This window comes from Columba livia, chromosome Z (genome assembly GCF_036013475.1).
Source record: "Columba livia isolate bColLiv1 breed racing homer chromosome Z, bColLiv1.pat.W.v2, whole genome shotgun sequence".
Taxonomy (NCBI): domain Eukaryota; kingdom Metazoa; phylum Chordata; class Aves; order Columbiformes; family Columbidae; genus Columba; species Columba livia.
In genome coordinates, this window is record NC_088642.1 from 53,609,017 (window position 1) to 53,634,679 (window position 25,663).

Here is a 25,663-nt window from a genome sequence, read left to right on the forward strand (position 1 = left end):
CTGCAGTGTCCTTGCTCATTTGTTTTTTTCTTGGTAAGAGAGAGGTTGGGAATAAAAGAGAGTAAGGCAGATTCTGCATTTGTACCAGGAATTTCTTCTGCAATGTCTAACACTGGGCAAATTATACTTTATCGTTACTATCCATGTCATTGTTCTCTGAGAAGCATAAGCAGAAATATACAACTGGCAAGTCCAGCACCTGTAAATAATTTTACTTTCTCTGCTGGAGGTTTACAATCTGTGATCATGCTTTAGCACTAAGGGTGAAATTAATCTCTGTGGGGCCATAGCATGCAAGTTGCTCATGATGCTCTCAGCTGGAAGGCAAGGGAAGAACTACTATACACTTTTTGGTGATTATTAGCACTGAGATGGATGCCAATCACTACAATATGTTTGCTACAAACCCATCTCCAGAATAATTAATTTTAACATGATATAATTATGGAAAAATCTTCTTATCATTAATATTGTCAGGTTAGTTAATATTTAAATATTTAAAATGTAATATTTGATTTTAATACTATAAAATACTATCATTGTTAATATTAATTGTGAAAATAATAGGTATTATGTATGCAAAGAAAGACAAAAATGCTCTAACTTCAATGAAAGACAGAGCTGTATCTGTAAGCACGAGCTGGGATGCAGGTTCTAGAAGTCAACCTTTTTCTACTGTTCTAAAAAAATGGATAATATTTTTATATTGTGCAACAGTATTCAGAAGCAGTCCATGTGGAACTGAGTGAGCCTTAGCCCTTTTTGTTCTGTACAGCCAATACAAAGAAGAGAGAGGAATTATCTCTGTAAAGGAATGATTGTATTGTAAAGATTATTGTATTTAGTCTAAGGACTGATTGATAGAAGAATCACAATACCTTTTGACTACCATGTCAATACACTGTGATTCAGAAGTATCAGAAGCAGCAGAGTGTGAGGATGGGATAAAAAGAATGAGAGTCAACAAGGCAGGAGAAAAGTTCACCTTTTACTTCTTCTGGACTGAGAATAACTTCCCTTAAAGTTCTCTTTCCCAAGAAATCCAAACTGTTTTTATATGAACCTCTCCTTAGGCTACTTACAGTTACCTGATTAGTCTATTCAACAATGCCACAGTGGTCAAAAAAATTTCTTCTCTTTGTGAGAATTATTAAAGTTCTGAAATGCCTTTGATTCTGTATCAAGAAAAGTACTGAACATTTAGACAAAATGAAATACTTGGAACCATTTTGAGCAAGAAATTTTGAAATGAAAATTGTTGATGTTTTCCAGCAAAACAAAGCAGCCAGATGCTCCCAAAAGATTTCAGTTTGAATGGAAACTTAAAACAAAATGTACTCAGATAATTAAAAATAGAATGAGACTAATACTCAATTTAGGTCACACATTCTACAGCGTGTTTTTTTTTTGTATTGTGCATCCTCTAAATTGGTTCTGAAGTGAAGCAAAGACCACAGAGGTCTGCTAAGAAAAATATCAGCAGTGTCTGCTGCTGGAGGGCCGGGAGGTGGAAGGAAACATTATGCTGATGGAGGGCAGCTTCCTGCAGACAGTGACACCTTCTTCAGTGTGAGGGAGCCCAACATTCAGGGGATTCCCAGTGTGTTTCAGGCCCTGAGCAGTTTGGCATGATGAGAGGATGGCAAGGGCATGAGTAACAGCTCAATGCAATACCTATAGTCTCTAAGTTATTTCCATTATCACTTCCAGGACAAATTCCTGGAGGAATTCTTCCCCTGCTTGAAACTGCTCCATGTAGAACTAAGATACTCAACATCTGCACTGAAGGAAGGCACTTTTTACAGAAATTCACAGGGAAATAATAATAATAATAATAATAATAATCCAATAATTATTAAAACACAAACAAACCACACACACCCACACCCCCAACAAACCAAAAAACAAAAGCTTCACACAAGATCCCAGGGACCTGAGGGAATGGCAGGAAGATGTGCCAGTACTATGTGCCATCCAGTACTAAAACATACTATAGGGAACAAACGTATATTAGGAAGTCAATGGATTATCTTAGACCCTGCATAAAACCAAGCAACAATAAAATAATTAATTAATAAGCAATTCCTTTAGAAATTTCTCTATGCAGATTCTTTCCATGGAAAGTAAAATGATGGAAGAAAGTAATTAGCAGTTTTTAAAAAGAAAATCCAAATCTGAAATAGCACCAGTGTCTTATTAAGATACTTAGAAGGCTTTCCTTTTAGAGAGAAAATATTTCAGCACGTCTATATCACAACAGAATTAATCCCTTTAAGAATCTTCAACTGTCATATTGCATTGTTTATTCACAAACATCTCAAAACATTTATAGCTCCTGTATAGCTGCATAAAATACATTCAGCACTGACTGAAATATTATCAGCCCAGGACAAATTATTGCAACCATTTAACAGATCAGAAAAATCTTAAAAAAAACCACAACAAAACAGACTAAGCCAAGAAATGAAGAAAAAGACCACGTCCAACGGGAACTGGATGCTCTACAGGAGGGGGCAGCATGGCTCTCAGTATCAGAACTGGAATCTAGCAGAACTCTGTCGTCTGTCCCCATGAAAATGCATTCTGGTCTCTGAGCTGCATCTTTTCTAAAAGTCAAATCCTGCCATGTGCTACAAGCTAAGTGGCAGCAGAGAAAATACTGTATCTTCATCTCAGTTAAGTTCCCCTTCTCTTTCCCCTCTCCGTAGTTCTCCAGCTGAATACCATGACATCTGACTTGTTATCAAATGCACAAATTTCAGAATATACAATTTCTGCCCTTGTTCCTGCCCAACAGGAAATTAGGGGCTTCACTATTTCTGGGGCGTTTAGCTTGCAGGGTGTGAATGATGCCAGAGAGCTCATCTGTAAGAGAGCAGACGAGTGTTTGGTGTGGTATCCTCCTTGCTGCCCCAGCAAGGGGCAGCTGCCCATAAGCTCCTGCCTGCTGTACTCAAATGCCTGCGGATTCATCTTCCCCTGGTCCGCAGCACAGCCCGGGCATTCCTGCTGGTGCCCGCCTTTGCGAGCACTGCCTGCCACAGCAGCCCTGGCCCTGCATACTAATTGGCACATTTAATGACTTTCTTTTGCTCTCCCTCCTGTCTCCCCCTGAGCTGCTGTCTGGAAGCAGAAGAGCCCAGTTGCCATGGAAACCGAGCCTCCAAACACCCTGAACCTGCCGCACCAACCTTTGGAGAAGATTCTGGCGGTGAAGCTCAAAAAAGGGGATGCTTGAGGGGGCGTGAGGGTGGAGGAGTGGGAAAAGGGTAATGCTGACTGCGGTGGGAGCAGGTCTGGGCTGTTCTGCCACTGCACCACACAAGCTGAGTGTATACTGGGCATAAGAAAGCAGACATTCAGGGGAAAAACAGACTAACTCTCTATTATCTACACTTTCTTCAAAATGCTTCAAATGCTTCTTCCCATCCATTTACAGTCTGGATCAAATACCCCCAATGCATGCACACGTCATGTAATCAAAGCGGTTTTGACAAATCCCAAATATGACTCACACATATGAAGGACTGTTTGTAGCCATAAAAAGTGCTGATGACGGTGAGCTAAAGGTTCAAGAGGGCCTCAGTGCCTCCACAGCACAAGCTGGCAGAGGACAAACCCCTGCCTAGGCAGTAAGGCTGTGATCCCCCGCCCAGCCTTTCAGTCTTCCCTGCATTTCCCAGGCCAGCTGCTGGACTGCAGCTGCGGGGAAACGCAGCACCTGTGTGCGTCAACGCCTTTTCTGAGCAGGTACCTAATTTCACTCCAGCCCCATGTCCAAAAACAGACCCCGCCTCAGGCTGTGTGGCAAAGGGAACTGTACTTCTGTCCTCAGTTCTGCCTCCTGAGGACTTCTGGGCATATAATGGGGGGTAAGATGAATGTACACTTAAATCTGAATTAGCACTCAAATTTCAGGCTTGAAAGGACGCTGTCACTTGCACCCAGTCTCCTTGTAAGCTTTCAGGCCAGAAATGGAAAGCCTCCTTGGTTGTCCTTTTTCTAAGCAAAATTCCCCATGATATAATTTATTCATGCAGAGAGCCCTCAGAAGGTCAATAAAACTGGCATGCTCCCAAAAATATGAAGACAAACAAACAAAACATGGAAGAAAAAAAACCCACAGTTCTTTTAGTGGAACATTCAGAAAATTTTAGACTGAGTAAGCATTTTCCTGAAGACTAGATGGAGCTGATTATGTCCCAGGCAGACCCTCTTCTGCAAGGGATGTAACAAATATTTGAAATCTTCTCTGTCCCAAACACTTGAACAAACAGCTTAATGCTGGGAAGTTAGCTCAGATCCAAGTCAGAAAGTACCATGCAATGAAGTAGTGCAGGTTTTTGAAGCTGCGGTACCCTAAGACACCCAACCAAGTCCCTGCTTGGTATTCCTGTGAGACGGGGGGATCTACTGCAGCAGAGGTTGGGAAGCACAGTGAGGTAAGTTGTAGGCACAACAACTAAGGACAGCCCAACCTGTTTGCCACAGGGAGGTGTCCTGATAAGCTAAGACCAGCAAAAGGAGACTTCTTCTTGGGTTTTTTTCTTTTAGGGACTTTATGCCATCATGCATCTGATCTTGCCATTAAGGAGACAGTATTCCCACTGACTTGAAAAGCAATATGCTAGGTCTGTCATACAGGAGTTGCATAAAAGATTAAGAAGGGCAGGAGTCTTTGCAAGTCAAAAGAATGCCTAACCTGAGAGATAAAACTGTTTTACAGGGTTTGCGGCATTTGTGTAAGCCTCCCCTCTCACGGAACTGAGAGTGATTTTATTAAGTAAGAAACAATGTTTGAAACAGAAAATGTTAGAGGATTACAGGAAGGAAGAAAATAGAGAAGCTGGTTGTTCATGTGACCAGGACCAAATGGCATTCACCTCAGTCTAAAGGTATGCAGGTGTATGACTACCATTAAAAGAAGCAACTGTGACAGAGAGCTGATGCACGGATAAAAACAGTGGGTCTGTATCTTACTGAGAAGAGTGGGAAACAACAGCTTGTGTAGAAAGAGATCCCACTGTACCAGTCTAGTGATAGCCCACAGGGGAGTCAAGATGAATGTGAACAAAGGCAATCCAGCAGACAAAGCACATGTGGATTTTCAGAACACCTTTGATAAGGCTCTACATCAAAGGTTATTAAAAAAAGGATTAGGAAAGGCCTTTTTATGGACTGAAGGCTTGTTACAGGACAAGAAGCAGCAAGTCTTCAAGGTCACATCTCAGGATAGGGAGGAGGCAGTAACAGAGTCCCCAGAGGTCATTGTCAGCACCAGCTACATTCAACATCTTCATCAACCACCGGGAGACGGGAGGGCATTGTCAACTACTCCAAGTGTGGGGGTGACACTATGTTCTCAGACAGGCTTTTGTGAGAAGGATCTCTCAAAACAGACAGAGCAGCAGCAGATGAGCTTCAATGCAGTTAATTACATGCATGATAAATAGGTATAATAACCTAGTAACCTATGTTTTCACCCAGGGAGGAGATTTTGAAGCCATCTCTGACACCAACAGCCCAGTGAGCAGCAGCTGCCAGAAAAACTCAAGATACTGAACATCACCAGCACAGGTACTGACAACACGACACAGGGCCTAATTCTGCCACTTTACACAGCCAAGGGCCCCCCCCAGTCCCTTTAGTGTTGTGTGCAGTTCTGGTCTCCACAGCTAATAAAGGATGTAATGTAACTGGAGAGGCACAGAAAAGGAGAACTAAAATGCTTAATCTGAGGATCACAAAATCATTAAAGTTATGGATAAAGTGAAGTCAATCAGCAACAACTACACAATGACTATTAGTAAAGTCTGAAATACTGTAACAGGAGGACACTCAATGAAATTAGTACAAGATAAGTTCAGAACAGATAAAAGTATTTTCTTTTTACATAATGCATATTAAATGCCTGGAACCTGCTGCCACAATTAATGAACGTAGACAGTATCAGCAGGTGCAAACAATGATTAGACAAATGCACGAACAACAGGTTCATAAACAGATAGTAACAGGAACTGGCAGGAATGCACCCTAACATCCCTCATTCACAGATTCTGGAACAGCATAAGAAAATGCCCAAAAATGGCCAGAGATAGTGCAGATAGCTTACAAGCAAATGTGATTTATACTTAAGAACAGGCTCAGTCATTTCTTAGAAAGGCTGGAAAGTCACACGCATATTGAGCTTGCTTGGGCAGGTCAGGACAGTCAGGACAGCGTCTGCCTCATCAGAGAGATTTAGCCAGAATGGACATCCCCATGTATCTGTGAGATGTCAAATTTTGAAGACAGGCCAAATTTGCACCTCACTTTATTGCCTGTTGTCATGTGACATGTCCATTTCACATCAGGAGGAGTAGATTAAGCCTTCCATTTGGTAGGGAAATAAAAAGTCTCCCTTGCATGTTGAATTAAAATGTGATTAAATGTTAGATGATCTTTGGCATTTTACAAGTCTTGAAGAGTTGGGTTTCTGAGTGGGAAAACATGCTTACGGGTAGTGGATAAAGGCTGAAGTATTTCTGAATGTACATCACCAGTACAACTGATCAAATGTTTTCCATATAATTTCTGTATAAGTATTTTTTATATCAAATATATGATATACAAGGCATTTTTCTGGTTGTTCTGGAGTGAAAGACTCCCATGGCACTAGCAATCTAAATACGCATTATGGAAAAAAAAATTACACGATCTAATAATGTTTTTCCACTGCACCTTTGTTCAATTCCGTACATTTGGTAGTCTGTGCTCAGCAAATGAGCGAACTGTTAAATATTTATTCTTAATCTCATCATTCAGTGTGTGGCCACCTGCCTAAGTCTTTCTACATTGAACTTTATGCAAAAATAACAGTTCCCCACAATGTGTCAGCAATGGGACTTGACTGTGACAGGTTCAAACTGCAGCAGAGACACGTGGTTACGCATCTGCAGAACCAACTATGCTGTCTCTGAACTGCTATGCTAAAAGAATGTAGAATGGGTCAGCACTGAGACCAAGTGTTGACATAGTAGTTACATCAAATCCATTGCCTCTTTGCTGACTTCCAGAAGAACACATGCTCATCTCACTTGTGGGATGCCCAGGAGGAGCATTGGTACTGCTGCACTGGTAGGAATGAGAGAGCTGTGGCAGGAGAGAACATCGTCTGTGTTCCTACAAATACTGATGTGGAAGCCAGCCCCTTCTCAGTGTGCTGAAGTGGCTTGGGCAGTCATGCAAACACAATCTTAAGCAATGCAGTGGAGAAGGCTAGTATGACCTTTTATGTTGGAAAGTGTTTAGCAACCCACCCCCATGAAAAAAACAAAGTACACATTTGGGTATGCACAGCCCCCTGCTCTTTCATGCACACAAAATAACCCGTTTTAGCATTTACACATCAAAACCTATTGAAACCAAATGAGTATCTGTGTCTTTTAATTTCAGGACCTTAGTCTGACATACTGAAAAATGATTAGGTTTTTTTCCTCTACAAAGAAGAACATGTTGAGGTGAAGGGCTGGAAATTGCAAGTTGCGTTGAATGCCAGAAGAATTCTGGAAGGACAAGTAAACTTTTTGTTTTGTTTGTGTTTCATGGGGGTGGGAGATTTGCTATTCAGAGGGTAGTAATCTTGAAATAGCTGCTTGGTAATAACTATAATTTAACCTGCCTGTCCCCAGAAGTCTCCAGACTCCTTTTAAATTCTGAGTAGTTTCTCTGTAAGAGGCAGAGGATCATCCTATAATATATAATTATAATTACAGCTGCAGAGAGATAACGTTCTGGGATTTCAATGTAGAGCAAAAGCTTCACTGCCACCCTGGGACTTGTGTTTCCTGCTGCTCAAGGATCCCGATGCTTGTAATGAAGAGCAAGACAAGAACAATATACCCAGATACCTGCTGGAAATCAAGCAACTGATCTTGATGCTTTTCAACCAAGTCCCAGCCTCAACAACAGATTAAAGTATGAATGATTAAGTGAACATTAAGGCGACTTCCATTTTGCCTTTCTAACAGAATATTCTTTTTTTTTTTTAAGGTGTTGTAGGGAAAGGTGGAGTGGGACAAAAATGCCATCCACCTCTTTTGAATAACAGGTATAGGTTTGCTTTATTACGTCTTCTGCTATTGTAATCAACAGGAAAATCAGCCTTTGTCCATTTCCCCAGCTCCACCATGCAAGACTCGGGAAGACTGACATATGGGTGTCCTGTTTGTCACATCAGTGTTAGGCTGCTGTTCCCTTCATGCACGGGGAAGAGTGGCTGGAAAGCTGCCTGGTGGAAAAGGACCTGGGGGTGTTGGTCAACAGCCAGCTGAACATGAGCCAGCACTGTGCCCAGGTGGCCAAAAAGTCCAACAGCCTCCTGGCTTGTATCAGGAATAGTTTGACCAGCAGGACCAGGGCAGTGATTGTTCCTCTGTACTCAGCACTGGTAAGGCTGCATCTCAAATCCTGTGTTCAGTTCTGGGCCCCTCACTACAAGAAAGACATTGGAGTTCTGGAGAGAGTTCAGAAAAGGGCAATGAAGCTGGTGAGGGGTCTGAACCACAAGTCTTATGAGAAGCGGCTGAGGGAACTGGGGCTGTTTAGCCTGGAGAAAAGAAGGCTGAGGGGAGACCTTATTGCTGTCTACAACTACTTGAAAGGAGGTTGTAGCATGGAGGGTGTTGGTCTCTTCTCCTGAGTAACAAGTGATAGGACAAGAGGAAATGGCCTCAAGTTGTGCCAGGGGAGGCTGAGATTGGATATTAGGCAAAATATCTTCATGGGAAGGGTTGTCAGACATTGGAACAGGCTGCCCAGGGAAGTGGTTGAGTCACCATCCCTGGAGGTGTTTAAAAGACACGTAGATGAGGTTCTTATGGACATGGTTTAGTGCCAGAGTTAGGTTATGGCTGGACTTGATGTTCTTGGGGGTCTCTTCCAATCAAAATGTTTCTATGATCCTATGATACTGGAGATCTCCAGCACTTGAACAGACATCCAGAACTTGAAAGCTCTAGACAGTGGCTAAGGTTGTAATGATTTTATGCTCTCTGTGAAAAAAGTTTGGAGCAGGGCATATAATATACAATAGTGAATGTGACGCATCTGCTATACATTAAAACTCCAGCGAGAACCTGGTACAATCCAGCATGGAAGCCCATGTGCTCTTACCACTTTGCATGTGAAGCTGTAGCTTTCTGATCTAAGGGGTAAATTCAACCTAACTGAATCAACAAGGGTCATAACAAACCTTGACACCAACATACCATTCATGTTTTTTAGATGGGCACTGGCTGAATAGGTTTGTTCAAAATGTCACCCCTTGTGAAATTAAAAAAAAAAAAAAAAAAGTGAAGAAAATGGAAGTGAGAGACAATAATCTTCTCCTGACTTTACCTAATAGCAAATGGAGGACACTGAGAAACAAGAAGCTCAAAGCAGTATTTGTTTTACCTGTGATGAAACAGAAATATCTTTACAACTAGAACCCAACCTGACTGGACTGTGGAGGGTTAAAGTCTAACTAAACCTTATTGAATGAAGGGAGGGGAGACTGCAGGCAGAATTAAAGAGACTTTTCCAAAGTCACAGAGAGGATACAAAGTCAGTCCTGATATTCTGGTTTGTGTGTGGTTTCCTAAGCAGTGAGAGAGCTAAGAAGTTACAAGAGTTGCAGAGCTACTGGCAAACATTTTCATAAGTAGGAAATATTCTATCTTCTAAACATTTTCCCTGCCATTAAAAATCAGCCACTTTAAGCTGCCTTTCACAAATGCTAGTAACTGTACTTTGAATATCCTGTGCAAACTAAAGATAGAGTGAACTGATCCAGACAAAATGAAGTATCTGTGCTTCAAGCTGCTAATCGTGTTAACATTCTGCCAAACCAAACACTTCTGACCAAGTAGTTTTGGTTCTTTACATGCTTCAGGGTACCAGCTAAGAATGTGAGGGACATGCTGAGTCCTCTGGTCCTCTTGCACCCTATTTGATAGTTTGCATACATCACATCATTCCCTTCATAAATTGCACCGTACCAAGAACCCGACTCCTCTGATGGTTAGAAACCTTTTTCTAGCCTCTTGCTTAAATTATTTCATGGCCGGCTTGTATTCATTTGTTCTTATGCAAACATCATCCCCTAGTTTAAATAGTCGTTTTCCTTCCCTGCTGTTTATTTACTCTTCTGATGTACTCACATAACACAGTTCTTTTAGAGTCTCATTCAACAAAGACTTAAAGCAGGAATGCCCTGGTACGGTACTTGGGTTTGGAGAAGTATTCGGTCCTCCCCACAACCAGGAAAAAGAAAAAAAAATAAATCTTGTTTTTCATCTGGATTGTTTCATTAATACAACTTGTTCAGTGGTTGCAGTAACACCTGTGCTGATGCAGAAAGGTGGATGATGCAGGAATTTGCCTTTGAGACTAGCAGGAGAGCAGGACCTTCTCTGGGCAGCAGGGCTGGCTCATGCTGCTTTAAGAGTTTGCTGAACTCTTTGTCTCCCATCAGAAAACAAGCTGGCCATGTCCACATTGTTCAAAGATCTCTCCTCTATGCTTCTTCCAAGTTTAGCCTTCATATTCTCAGTCCCATTAGCCACTTGGCCTCCATCTTCATATTCATCACTGTACTTTCAAGACCAGATGTTAAAAATCAATTGTGCTTCCAGGCCAAACTAACTCTCCTTCTCACACCATCATGCCTATAGTGGCAACATTTTCCTCTTCATTCTCTTCACATTTAAAATAGTCAAGGGACCTTCTCTTGCTCATTTTAATATTCTTCTCAAAGTCAATCTCAAATGCTTTTTGGCGCTTTTCATTGTAACCCCCTTTGTCCATTAGCCTTTCACTCTTGTGTATTTTTGCTTACTTTCAGTGTCCCTTATGAGGTGAAATCACAGATAGCTCTGCAATCTATTGCTCTCCATCTTCTCCTGGGATTTAGTGACACAATTTCCAGCTACTTTCTGCACCTTTATTTAAAGAAAATCCACATTTTCCCAATACTTCAGCTGATCCTAACAAGTAGTTCCCTCCATTTCTTAGAGTTGGCCTTCTGAAACAGCAGTAGCCAGAGAGTAAGAAAACAAGTACTCCCAAAATTTTGAGGTCACAATTATTCCAAAGCCAGGAGTTCTGAGAATCCCAGGCAGTTTTAGGCTCTCTGCCCCTGTGAGCTTTACTTACAATAGGAAATTATTCAACTACAGATGCACAGTAATTGCCTAATTTATGTAACCTGAAGGCTAAACAGACCAAGACGTATTCTTTTTTCGTTTTCTATTTTTGCTGCCTTTTATCTTAAAGACATCTATTCGGATGTTGTAAAATACTGCCAGACTAAAAGGAATAACTATAAAAGAAGCATTATTTACATTTTTTCCTGATTAATTGTGTTAGTTGACATAATTCAGTTTTCCATACCTCTGACATGACTGAGAACATATAAAGCAGTCAGCTTAGACTTTGTGAGTAGCACAGGCAGAGAAGTGTATGCCCCAGAAAAGGAGTATTCACTCTGCTTCTGAATAGTTTTGCAGTCTCCATCAATCTCATGTCACAGTCTTAGAGCTAGCAGTGCCTCCAGACTAGACATACCTTCAGTCTCACATTGTACAGTGGAGCTGTATAAACCTCTCTGTGAAACTCCTTTGTATTTCCTAGTTTATGCCATTTTTGCAATGCTTAAAGCTGTATTTGAAGGACTTCTTACTGTGTGTAGTGCAGCATAGCCTTTGGTTTACTCTTTTTCTATTTAGTGTTTTATTCTAGTAACTAAAGCTGATCAGGACAGAAAACAAGAAGGTTAATCTTGCATAATACGCAGGCATATACAAGCTGGCTCATCTCCAAATCCACCATTTAGTCCCTCTAAAAACTGCCATGGAAACGTTTGTTGGTCAAAACTGTATGTTCCTCCAAGCATGACTGATGTAAAAAAAATCACAACTGTGTGTGTTTATGCGAATGGGTAGGAGTTCTGTAAGATGGATCTTCCGATCACTTTTGACAGAATTCCCCTCTGCAGAAAACGGCAATATTGGACCTGTATATCTTAAAAAATATATAGGCCCTATTTGTAGATTCAAGTAGTATCTATCAGCTTTCTGCTGAGGGGCACATTCCACTCACTGTGTATTGACATTGTGCTTTATTTTAATGCTTTTCCCACACAAGTACTCAACATTAGATTGTTTTCTCTAAAAAATGGCCGATATGGTATAAGAGACCAATCGTAGAATAAGTGAAGGTACTCAAGGAGCATGAGAAGTCACCTGATGGAAAACTGCAAAATTCCCTTTTTTGTTGGTGCTTTCAATGTAGAAGACGAGACATGCTGCCAAAATTCTGACATGAAATATTCATCTATATTTTCATCTCTCTTTTTTCTCTGTGTCTTGTTTTGCTAAAGATGATTTAAAACTCTGCTTGCTGAATCCAAAAAAACAAACAGCTCATGCATATGACAGGCTGCCAAGAATGCAGGACCCTGCCCTTCGCTTAGCTCACAAGCAAGAAAAATCTCCTACAAGGATACTGCCAGCCAGCTATGCTGCACTAAATCTCACCGTCAGAAAATAATGTTGGCAGCATAATCAGCTGCAAAAGGACTGCATGCAGAGCAGTAACTTGCAAAGAGCCCAGCCTATCAGCTAGTCTTTCAAAGTGACTTGGTGGTGACAGGCATCTGGTAAATCAATCTGGAAAGAATCTATGTTCTCCAGATAGGATCACATTTTTATTTTGTGCGACTGGGCTGAGGCAGTATGGGGAAGGCAGATGATAAAAGCATTAGGACAAATGATTTGTAATCATCACGTCTGTCATTCATGTTGTCTCCTCCCCACCACCACCCGCCCTATATTTATACTGGCAGTGAAACAATTGCAACATTGATGTGTTATCAAAGGGCATCTGGCGATATGTTTAATGAACAGTTCTTTATCTTCCTAAAACTCTAACACCAAAAAAAAGAAAAAGAAAATTTTAAAGAAAAAGAGAATGAAGTATTTACCTTGATAATATTTCTTCCTTTCTGTGTACACAATTAAATCCAAATTCATAGAGATGTATTCTTGCAGATCATAAAATAATTTGAAGGACTCCCTTCACACACACACACCTTGGAATGGACTAAATGGTGTTATAAAATAATCTCTAAGAGAAGCCCAGACTGCACCACATTTTACATATCAGTTGAAAAGAAACACAACTTACATTTCCAGTAAAACATTTGTTTGCTTCATGGTGTGGCAAGCAAGGATTGGATCACAGGCTGATGTCATTTTTTGTCACCCTTTAGATACAGTAGTAAACACAGAACTGAAAACAGAAGTCAAGCCATTACAAACTTGCAGTTAATAAGGACAAAGGTAAAAAACCTGTCCACAGTGATGTCAACACCAGTTTGCTTAGTCTGGAAGCCAGACAAGTTTTTGTTCTTTGAACATGTACAAGTGTCTTTCTGTCTTCTATAAAAATTGTATAGGCTAGAAATGTTGTAGAATTCTGGGTGTGGAAAAAAAAATATTTTTCTGTATTTTCTGTAATGTTGTTGATAATGGTTTGGTCTCATCTACATCAGCAAGGATACGGATTCTTGAAAATCCTTGCTGACCATTCATGAGTCGCCTCTCTGACTTGGGGCCTACCACCTTACTGCTCTTCATGACTCAACTCTGAATAAGGTTTAGATAAATTCCTCACAAGTAAAACTGATCTCTGAAAACATTCTGGTTTCATATGTTTTGTTAACCATTTGGATCCGTTTCAAACAATTTCGCAGAGTTTCTGGTCATGTAACGCATACGGGAATGGAGCTTATGAACATAAGCAAACTCAAAGAGTTTTCCCTCATAAATAACACAAAGGAAAAAAATGTCACAGCGAATTAAAAGCATCATTATTCCAGGTCAAATCAAAAGTTAAAATGCAATTTAAAAGCTAACTACATTGATCAAAGAGAGAAGATGTAACCTGAGCAACATTATGCTTCCATAGGCTTTAAACTAAGGCTCATCTACTCAATGTATTAAACTTATGACAAACATAAATGTCTCACTGGAGAGCAACACAAATATATAAGACTAAATAAGGTGATAGTTTCAAAACCTAATTTGCATTGCCTCTCAGGTTTGGTACCTCTGAGCATTTCAATGGGTCTGACTGACTCTGCTTGCCAACTGAAGGCATCACTATTGCAATATCAAGTCCTGGATGAGATGAAATGAAGAAGAGAGCTAGGAACTTATTGTACACCAAATTTAATGCAAGTCCTTCAAATCCTCAAGGGCCAGACAGCAGCTTTTCAAGGATACTGCTAAGGGACAAATAAATAGTAACTTCTGAAAGTAAATTCAAGGGTTTTAAGCTAGGCATGTTTCTTGAAAGCATTTCAGCACATTGGGAAGAACAAAGTTACTTCCCACTCATGAGGCTTTTCTTCTGCAGATTTGTTTACCTTCCTGATGGAAGCAGAAGCATTTGAGGCACCACAATATTTTCTGATTTTTTTAGTCTGTCCTTGATGTCAGATGCATATGCTCTCACTCACCTTAGATCAGGCCTTCATCTCTTCCTAAAGTTAGGCCACAGAGAGAAGCTTGATAGCATTTTCTAAGTGTTTTGGCTCCATTTCATGTAAGACTATATTATATATCATCTATATCTATAATCCAAACCCAAGTCATCTCTGAAGTCTAGTTACAAAGTTCTTGAGCCTGTAAGAAGCAAAATCACCTCTATTCTGGGCTCCTCACCTTTTGGGAAGCTCGGAGAACTGTTCCTGACAGCTTGTCAAAAACTTCAGTACTGTTCGTGATGTCTGATATTGAAAACTCTTCACAAAGGCATGCGAGTTACAACTCCACAGGTAAGCTAAAGCATGTCCATGTTCTCTGTGACTAGTGCCAACACGCTCATCTTGACCCAAGTCTTTGCTAATGACTTCTCTTCCCCTTCCTATTGGAGTGGACACACACAAGCTGCCTGGCTGGTCAGGTGCTCCATCAGACAGCTGAAGGACACAGAGAACAGTGGAGGTCTAAATGACCTGCAGTATCACACACTGCTTCCTTTGCTCCCTATTTCCACTCACCACCAGTAGCTCTTTGCTGTGCCTACACCAAATCCACAGTGCCAGATTTGTATGCTCTGATCTATTACCAGCTGATGCTGTCCCCTAGATCCATCCCGTTACACATAGCACTTCACAGTCTAATTGCCTAGTTCTTCCTTTCTGTGCTTCCTGAGTTCTGTGAGCCAAGAGTGCCCATTGTTCTTTGGGCCAGAGAAAAAAACCCACATATTTAGGAAAACTGCCTAGCAACTGCTTTCCTTATTGCAAGGAAAGAATCCATTTGCATAAGAAAACCTTCCAGCTGGAAGCCTGCAAAGACTTTGATGGGAGCGGGTTCTGTGACCAGTCCTCAAAGAACTCCCATTTAGCCCTGCTCCCTCTGGATGTCCTTTCTGTGCTGTCCCCACCATCAGTGGGGGCAGTGACGCGGTCGCACAAGGGGCACCAGTGTTTTGCAGCAGCCAGGAGCTGCTGCTCCAGTTTCTGACTGTGGTCACAGTGATCCCAGAGATCTTTTTCCCATTTTGCTCCCACATCACCTTTTCCTCACACTGTGCACATCACACATCACAAAGTCAACAGCTTCAGCTGATAACCTTTGGAGTTCTGTCATTTGCTTTGCAGATTTCCTGCCAAAAGTGACAATCTGTAGCACTACAGTACAGTGTCTCTCTCTCCAGACATTTACACATGGTTCCTCCCCATAATTACTAGATAGCATTAGTGGTCTGCACAAAGACCTGGCTTGGGAAGAAAAACTAAAGAAATCATGTCATCATTTCTCTTGCTGTTCTGAGTCTGGTCTCTACAAAATGTTGCCTGTAAACTTCGCACTTTCTAAAGCCCTGGAAAAAACATTGGCTCTAGTAAAGTCAACAGAAAAAGCCTTCACTGATATTCAAACTACAATCCAGCAAATTGTGAACAGAGCTGGGATTGAAGACGTGGCCCTCTTATGTGCTAAACATCTAAACAGCGGTCAAATCATTTCAGCACCTGCAAAAACGGCTCTGTAGGGCTGTGCTGCTACTTAATGGAATGAGCTGATTTTGATCAGTTATGCAAAGATCTCCAAATTGCAGTTCATAAAGCTAATTTCAATGTGTGAATCATTGCTTTCCTGCAATTTATATCCATATGCGTGGTTATTTTTGAGAATGATTCAGTTTTGTATATGTAATTTTTAAAGGACTTTTTAAGTTAATGAACATCTGTGCTAAGAGCCTGTTAACAGAAAAGCTTATGTCAGCCACCAGTGCTGCTGACTGTGTAAACTTCCTGCTATTCTATAGGCATGCAAATGGATCCTAAGGCTCTCACCAACTGCATACAGCGGGAGTAGCCCTGCTGAAAAAGATGCCATCAAAATGCTTTAAAAATGGGGTGGGAAACCCAAAATTTCCAACTGCTTTATGACTGAAATGGGACCAAATAGACGGTAAATTCTCAAAGCTTTTAACAAAATCAAACAGAACGAAAATTTCCACTTGAAAATTTCCAAACACTAAGTTTTTGATTGACATACATTTGGAGCTTTTTGCTGTAGTGTTGTTCAATAGGATTTCTGCATTTCTTGGCTTCTGTTTTTAGGTGCTGCTTCGTGGCTGAACTTATTTTCTTAACATGAACCTATTTCTTTACATCCTGCATGAGAACGACTCTGGTGTAAATCTAGTTGGGGTGGATTTACAAAGGAATAATTAGACACCCAAATTCAATGGGTAATCAAGTAACTGGTCACAGAAGCAGGGTCACTCTGCTCTACTTTGTCTTTTAATCAGGTCCATTTTTCAGCCTAGTAATTACATTTTTCTGTTTCTGCCCTTTCTACACTCTTTGTTCTCATAGACTGAAGGAGAATGTGCTCCAGAAGCCACAGAGCTGGATTTCCACTTGCACATTTCACATGAGAGGGGGCATTCTATAAACATGGCAAAACAAAGTATGTCACAGCCCCTCAGTTAAAAATCTTATTTTCCATAGTACTGTCTTGTCATTAACCCTGCAAGATGGATTTTAGTAAGAACTCACTGTTAAATCTAGAACACTAGACCTGTGATGTTCCTTCTCCTAGCACTAACATGGAAAAGTTTCTTGGACTCCCCTTTAATCTGTGTATCTGCGAAAACAGATGGAATCAGAACTGTAAGTAAGACCAATGACCTTGGTGTGAAGATGATGAGGGAACTTCACTTGGGAAGTGACTACAGCTATGCTGAAAAAGCTGGAACTGTACTTGCCTGAGACAAAGCTGAATTTGGCCTCTCTGTGTAGAACTGAGCAAGTGAGAAAACTGCAATTCCAGACAAAACTCCAGCAGTCAGGGGTGTGTAATTAGGAGCTGGGGAAAGAGCATGTTTTCTGCACACAACAGAATATACTCTGGCACGAGTAAGCAGTCACAGGCAACAAGCCATGCTGCTAATACTTTAGCATGAGGATAACACCATGTCCCGACGTGTACAAGTTTCTAAATGCTGTCATTGTGGTGACCTTTAGGAAGCTCCTAAAAGCCCTCTAAAATAATTAGGCCTAATTCTTCTTGTAATTGTTTTATTTTAAATTCAGAGATACTGAACAGGCTTCAAAGTTTGGATTTACCTCTCTCTATCTGGTCCATTATTCCCTGTATTGTTTCCAGTTTCATGAAATCATCCGTGCATGTCCTCCAGGGCTGCTGGAACCCTGTCCTCCCCAGCACTACACATGATGCAATGAGCCTCTGACGGAGGAGGAGAGCCGAGAAGTCCATGTAGGGAAGCAGATAATTTCCTTTTGAGCAATGGATGCAAAAATAGCAGCTAATAAAAAGCCTTCAAACTGTGCCTTCAAACTGTGACAATTCAATACACACACCTACGAGGATGCCTTGACAAGCTGCTTGACTTCTCAGTAACTCTTTCTTGTTTTCCTTAGTGCAGCCTCCTCCAAACTCCCCCACACAGGTATTCATCTCTGTAGTGACAGCTGAGACCTGCAGGTGTTTGCTGCTCTTGCCCCTTCAGAACAGACAGACACTTGTTCCTTACCATAAACATTTGTATTGTGGTGCTTGCCTGGCTAGTTACAGCCCAAATAATGACAAACTGGTCTTTTTCTTTTTTTTTTTTTTTTTTTAGCTCCATGTTGTCATGTATTAATTCTCATTGCAAATAGGCTTTTGGTACCAGAAATAGCTTAAGAGAGATCATTATCTGGTGATTATTTTACTAGCACTATCTTTTAGCAAATGTTACACACAGAGAGTCACCAGAAAAGTGTATTATACAGGTGACAGAAATACAGCAAGCTACAATATTAGGTGCACACTTGAAGGAAGGATTGTGCCTAGCATGCAAGATGCTCTTTGCCATTTCACTACTCTAATACTAATGTTGTCTCACTGTCTTCAAACTGCTACTCCGGCTTTGCTAGGCAACAGCAGAGATCAGGATCGGGATTGTTTGCTGAGGACTATAATTCTCCCAAGTGTCAAAATGCTTTCTCAAAAGGGTTTTTGACCTTTTTACGTAGAGAGAAGGTCTGAAAGCTGGGTATTTTTAAAATTGGCCTGGAATAGCAAATTGTGTAATCCTTAGTTTTTCTGGAAGTATTCCTGGGGGATGAAGAAGTGTAATAACTTTTCACATCTTAACTGAAAGCACATGGATCTTTATGTTTTGAAAAGACATCATTTCCCAAAATACTCACTTAACATTAAATAGAAATGATCAAGAAACAATACAGTGAGAAACAAAGCCATGAAAATCTAGGAGTCTTTCTTACAAATCTTTCTCACTCCCTCAGCTGTTTACTTTTTGGTACCATGATTCTGTTCCTTTAGTTCTTTACTCACCACCAAATCAGACAAGACCTGAATTTTAATTTTTTTAAAAAGCAGCCCCCAAAGAAGCTAAAAACAAAAGAGAGACAACAGACTTTCTCAAGCACTGGAGGTACAAAATGTGCCAGTATGAACTGCAAAGTCATTCACTGAGGGAACCAAACCAAAAACTTCAGAAAAAGGGGATGTTTTTCATTTGGAAGGAGTGGAAGACAGAGTGGCCCAGGGCACTGTTAGACAATACAGTGACTGCGTGCCAGTGACACAGGCTATGCAAGTCTAGGATGTACTGTCCAGTGTGTTTTTGTAAGAGACTGCGAAGTACCTCTGATCCGAGAACAGGCAAAATCTAATTTGGAAAACAGTGCTCACAGTCCTAGTGAAGTCTGTACCACAAAGAGACACCGGAACCGCTGTTTCACACACTGAAAGTCATGGGAGAAGGCTGCTATGAGGACAAGAAAAATGAAGAACCTTTTGTCCTGACAGTGGGCATCTTTTAACACTCCAAAACAGGGAATACTTCTAAATACACTTGACATGCAAAGGCTAGGAAAGGAGGAGAATAATGTGATGAAGTGGCTGTTCATTGGTCTTGAGTTAATTCAGGTTGCCAGTAAAGAATAAAATTTGCAGCCATTAGGACAGCGAGGCTGTGGAGCACTGTTCTGGGGAAAGCCCTGGAAGCAGGATCTTATTTGCAACATCCACTTTGATGGAAGAGGCTGTGTGACAGGACAAGGGTAATCCAGGTGGAGTTAGAAATTCAAGCTTTGGAGACACAAGACTGCTGCTATCCATTTTTAAGTATATCTGAGAGACATCTGAGAAGAAGCCTGTCAGTGTTTTGCAGGCTGTTCCATATTTATTTATTTAACTAAAGTCTTTATTTAGGACATGTGTTGGTCACTTGAATTTTTGTTTCCCCTCTTGCTGATCTGGCTCTGGGTCAACTTTGTTTCCTACCCTGCTCTGAGACATTGAGGAGAGGCAATAGGGCCAGATGTGCTCTGAGGGGCATCACTAAACCCCAGTAATGCCATGGGCTGCTGCAGCTTGCTCGTGCACTCATAGTGTTACACAGCTTGCCAGCTCAGGTCATTCTCATCGAGACAGACTGATGGGGATTGCTGTCATCTCCTGCTGTGTGTTGCGTGTGACCGACTTCCTAAGATCTCTCAGGAATTTTTGCCAAATGGATTTTCTCTTTAGGGGTTTAGGACACTGTTGACACCCTTGACACCCCTTCCTCTTTTGCCCTGGCACACTGGAATTTTTGTGGGGTTTAGTGTCTTACACAGAAGGGGTTAAAGCATTAATGAGTGTCAGGGTTTTCCGTGTGGCTTGAGGAGATCTGAGGTTCTTCAGCTCCTCCTGCCCTTGACACCTGCTGCATGCCTTCCTGCAACAGTGGAAGGTGTGGGCTCAGAAACCAATGTTGCTTCTTCCAATCATACATGCTATGCTTTCTTCAAATAGCAAAACGTGGTACAAAATATGGAGAAGATTTTAAAGAGAAATGGGCTCATGGAATGTTATACTGAAACACATCTTCTTTGGTTCTTGTGCCCCATCTGTGCCAGAAGTGGAGGAAAATATTTTGTGACTTATCAACCTTCCTGTTCCTTTGGGGCAAGCTGGTCCTAAAGGAAGATGGAAACCTCATCAATAGCCTCAGCCTTTTGACCCATCTTCCACAGTCTGTACTAGTGGAGGAAAGGAGTTCTTATTTTCTCCACTGTTCCTTGTGTTGTTGCATAAAAGCAAGTAAATTATACAAAAGCAAACAGGGATTACACAACTGAGCTCCATTAACCTAAATCAGACACAGAATCTCTATCTTGCACTGGACAAACATAAAAATGTGGAAGGGTAAAATTCTGGTCCTCATGAAATTAATGGCAAAGCTCTTGCTTACTCCAGTGAGATCAGAGTTTCATCCTAAATCTTGGCTCAAGCCTGTACGTGGCTGACCAGGCTGGATATTTTAAGTTTTTCCAAGTACTGGGATGAGATGACCTTCCTTTTTTTCTTTTTTCCTTTAAGCTTTTTGCTTATGACAAAGAAAAGCAGAAAAGTATTTTAAGACCAAGTGCTGAGCAACCACTTGCAAAACTGAACTGGAAGCCTGAAAAGGGCTTGATATACTATCTTGGAGTGCAAGAACAAATATTAGCAAAGTAGTTGTTCCTGTGCCTCAGTGTCAATACTCTAAGGCACTGAAAGCTGCTGCTGAGTCACACTACTTAGGCATCAGAGGGAAAGATGGGAAACCCTGACCTGTGTGGGCTGGGAGTCCAAAGAACAAAAAACAGACATCAACAAAACAAATCAAAGCCCCTAATGAACCTGAGACTGAAGCTCTACAAGTAAATAACTTCGTGAAATAATCCACTGTGCTACAAGGACTGCAGTACAGCAGTGTTACTGGAGCTGTTTGGCAAACACACCACACTAATTACTTGACAGTCATTTTAGTTTGGCCTGGAGGGGACAGCAATGCTGGGTAAGAAAAGCCACTGCAGATTCTTCATGTCCCTGGGTTCCTCTTGTCTGACTACTGACAACTATTGCTATTGCACTGAATGCCAGCATGTACATCAGAGCTCCTCCCACCCACACAATTCCTGCCTGATGAAAAAGAAAGGAAAGAAGAACAGAGGAGAAAAAAGGACAGCTTGTGCAATAAGGGCCATGCATCACATGTATTCCCAGCCCAAGGGTTATTTCTCTCCCCCTTTTCCTTGAAGCATCTTTTAACAACCAAGCTGATTCAAAGCAGAATGTCATTAACAATCTAACAGTGAATAAGGAGTGGGGATCATCCTTATCTTACAGAAGCAAGCTATAAATAATCATCTTGGGCAAATCTAACATCCTGACAGGGTGGTAGGATCCCAAAAAACTGATTTCAGTGTATTAATAAAGAAAAATGGTGAACAATTTCTTGAAGAGCTTTTTGGAGATATGTAAATCCTTCCAACAAGCATCAGATAAAGCTGTCAAGGTTGGGGAAGAATTGCTTCTATGTTTGTGATTAAGCCTGAGCAGTTAAAAAGGCCTGGCCTGCTATAAATGATTAGGTATGTTAGGTTAGTGCCACCCCAGTGTCATCATGGACAGTTTCATTACTTAGGTCTGCCATGGACATATTTCTCCAGGCAATTGTCTGGAAAGTCATAATAGCCTTGACTGATTCCTGACCAGCTTCTGACAAGCCCACATACGGCCCAAGCAGGGTAGGCCAAAGCCTCATAGGCTCAACCGTAACTTTAAACTTTTAACATTGAAATACGGTGGCACAGCAGGCTGTGGCTCTGTCCCCCCTCTGCAAAAGCCAGAAGCCAGCAGGAACATGAGGGCCAGAGAAGTGGTCCTTGTTTTTCTCTCTGTGCAGAACATGTGACTACCCAATTTTAAGTTTCGTACCTGTCCATCAAACTGCAAGCTTATACCGTCATTTTGGATGGAGCCATGTTAATTTACATCTTCATTCTTCCCCTCTGACACTTGCTTACCTCCTCCATTCACACTTCTATCTTTTACTATCACCTCCCTACACTTAGTTCTTCTGCCTTATTTGTTCCCTCTCTCGCAGCCATTACTGCACACTCTTTACACTACTCTCTTCTCCTTTGTGATACCCTGGAACCCACTGATCCTCCCGTGGCCTCAAAGAAAGTGATGAAGAGAGAGAGAAGGAAAGAAGAAAGTGATTCTGTACAAGAGGCAGAGAGAAATTCAGTGTACCCATTGAATGAGGTCCTTTGAGAGGTATCCAAGATCTATCTGGGTTACTGAGAATTTCCTTTGGTGAACCCCTGCTTTCTCCAGGTCATGGGTCTTGTTCTAAACCTGTGCTTCATTTGGTAGTAGCTTTGCCTGAGTGCTCACATGTAAGACACAATGGTTAAACGAAGAGGTACATGAGCAGGCAAGATGACACCAGGGTCAATACACTATCATACAGCTGTACCAGGCCTCCATCATCCTCAGAAAGCCCATACAATTACTTATTTTCCATCCCTTTTTGCTGGTAAGTTTTTCTGCAGCAGCCAGTTATTAATTTTTGCCCAAAATAAGCAGAGTGTTTATTGTTGAAAAATGCTATCTCTGACTGCCAAGGCCTTTGCAAACACTTACTGTTAAGCATGGACATTCACTCATAACTGTAATGATGAACATGGGAAACAAATCCAGTCTCACTGAAGTACAAAACAGAGACATGCCTCCAGTCCCAACAGGTATTGCTCATATTTCAGATGCAAAATCAAGAAACCCTGACCTTTGGTGCTCACTGGTGTCCTCTCAAACACAAACACTGGCAGTGATTACCATTCTGTGTATTCTTCCAAGTTCTGAAATGCAGTCATGCCTGTTTTACATTGACCAAATAGCCTGAAGTGCCAAGTTTTCCAAATAACAAAGTATAAGAGGAATCTGGTTTATATGTTTACTAAATACTAGGTTTGCCTTTCAAAAGAAAAGACAAAGAACAGAGAAGACTGTTACTTCCCAGTCATTAAGGGAAAAAACAATAATCCTTGTGTGTAGCTTCCTCTGCTCTGTCCAGCTTCAGTCAGATGTAGAGACAATCTTTTTCTGGGCATTCTAGAAACACTGATGCTGAGGTGACACTCTCCTTTATGGACACAGCAGTCCACATTGGGTGGCTAAGGGACAGGCCTTCAGTTTACCTATAAGGAATTCACTGGCAACAAGTTATGTGAGAGGCAGATACAGAAAATATGTGTGAAGATGCTGAGTGGCTTATCTTACACGATAAACTCTGGGGTTTGTAAACTAACAGCTTGGCCACGGGTTGCCTTTCCCTAGCCACGAACACGTGACAGCTTCAGTTCCAATCATGAAATTGCAAACGTGGTAGCAAACAGCAAATGCTGTCAACTACATGACTTGCCAAGTAGTACAAAGACAACATCAACAACAGCAACTAATGTACACAGTCCCATTTATTCCAGCAATCCTGGAAGCCCTTTGCGAACTTCAGAGATAATTTTAGGGCAACCAAACTCAGGGAAAACATACTGGGCCGGAATAAACAAGCACACTGGGGTACTCCTACACACCACAAAAAAAAACTCAACCATGAGCAGCAGGACTAAAGATGTGGCTTAAGGCATGAAAAACTTACTGACAGCCTTTCAGGTGCTGTGTATGTAACAATTTCTCACCCTGCCTCTTCCTGAGTAAAATAACTGGTTGAGTGCTGCTCTCCAGTACTTAGACCTCCCCTAGTAAACTGAAATATTACACAACACCCAAAAGTTACAATTTCCATTGGTCTTAGCAATATATAAGGCCAAACATGTTTTAACAACTTCAAAGTGTTGGGCCAAATTTGATTACCCACTCTTTCTATCTGCTGCTGCTGCTTCTTCACTAAAGCCAAGCAAACATGCAGAATTTCTGACCAGATAAAAAGACCTTTCTGTGATTTATTATTAGGATATAAAGCCAACATATATAAACAGCAGAACATGCCAATCTTACTCTGATTAACTCTCTCCACATTTACCAAAGCTTTGTAACTCAAATCCAGGTTCTCCATAGGCCAGCCTCTAAATTACCTGATGGACAGATTGTTGAGCGTAAAAGCAGCATCGGTCACATCAGAGTGGTAAGACAACTGAACAAGACCTAGGTTACTACCAATTACAGCGGCTCACTTACCCTATAGTAGTCTGTGCTGTACACATCTCTAGACATCCCAAAATCCCCAATCTTCACCAGTAGGTTCTCACCAACCAGGCAATTACGGGTAGCAAGATCCCGATGGACGAAGTGCTGGGACGCCAGGTAAACCATCCCAGCTGCAATTTGCTGGGCAATGTGAAGCATCTGGGACTGGGTCAGCTCAGCAGGACGGTTGCCTTCTGCCATCAGTACCGCATCTGGCCCATGTGCCCTACACCAAAATACAAGCTGATTAAGTGATAGGTCACTTGTAAGCTGAAGAGGTGAAAGGCATTTGTGAGCCTACAACCACACAAATGACTTGCTCAAATATAATAACAAAAAGGGCCACAAATTAATTGGTGAAATAGGGGAAAATGTTTATCTTGGCTTTTTCATTTACTGTTTTCCTCCACTGTGTGAAAGACAGGTGGTGTGAAAATCATTACACAACAGGTGATATATTACTCATGGAAATAAGGCACATGCATTCATAATAATACTCCTCTGTCCAAAACCACCACCTTCTCCTGCTCTTTTTTAGTAGTCTTTTCTGGAGAAGTGCTGGCAAATGCAGCTGTTTGGTAACTGCAGAAAACCATATCACTCCAAAAGAGTAAAAGGCAATGAAGTGGCATGCAGCATAGCATCACTTTTCCTATGACCAGCATACCTTGTTTTCTATAGGGAGACAGGCCATTGACCCTTCCATCTTTTTTTAAAGAAAAAGAGCTAACTTCCTTCTGAGATGCCATCTGAGAAACAAGGGTAGCAATTTCAGATTTATACTTCTAATTTCCTACCCACATGCCCAGAAGGAAACAATTTTTTCTTATTTTATCACCAAGGGTAAGTCCTGCCTGAAACAGGAATTTTTGGCCATAGGAAGAGGACACAAAACACACACTATTTGGAACAACTAAACAGCTTCAGAAATACAAGTTTTTTTAAGACCTAGCAAGTCCCTAAGGTGCAATAATCAACTGATTAATGAGAAATGTGTATACGCTCCAACAGGAGAGATGTTTTGCATTTGGAAAGCCCAGCAAAGTACTGGAACACATCTGCTGCACTCA

At 41.3% G+C, this 25,663-nt stretch overlaps 1 protein-coding gene and 1 long non-coding RNA gene across 6 annotated transcripts in view; one reads left to right on the forward strand and one right to left on the reverse strand.

The window, feature by feature from the left end:
* NTRK2 (neurotrophic receptor tyrosine kinase 2) overlaps positions 1 to 25,663 on the reverse strand; it is a 208,354-nt gene that overhangs the window by 19,558 nt on the left and 163,133 nt on the right. For all 5 annotated transcript variants that reach the window (XM_065045879.1, XM_065045881.1, XM_065045878.1 and 2 more), the window contains one exon: positions 24,585 to 24,819. In XM_065045879.1, coding sequence (XP_064901951.1) covers positions 24,585 to 24,819 — 235 coding nt within the window. The remainder of the gene's footprint in view (positions 1 to 24,584; positions 24,820 to 25,663) is intronic.
* LOC110363006 (uncharacterized) lies at positions 5,390 to 8,258 on the forward strand. The gene is made up of 3 exons (XR_002420802.2): positions 5,390 to 5,577; positions 7,435 to 7,556; positions 7,755 to 8,258. It is a non-coding gene; the product is annotated as an uncharacterized LOC110363006 (long non-coding RNA).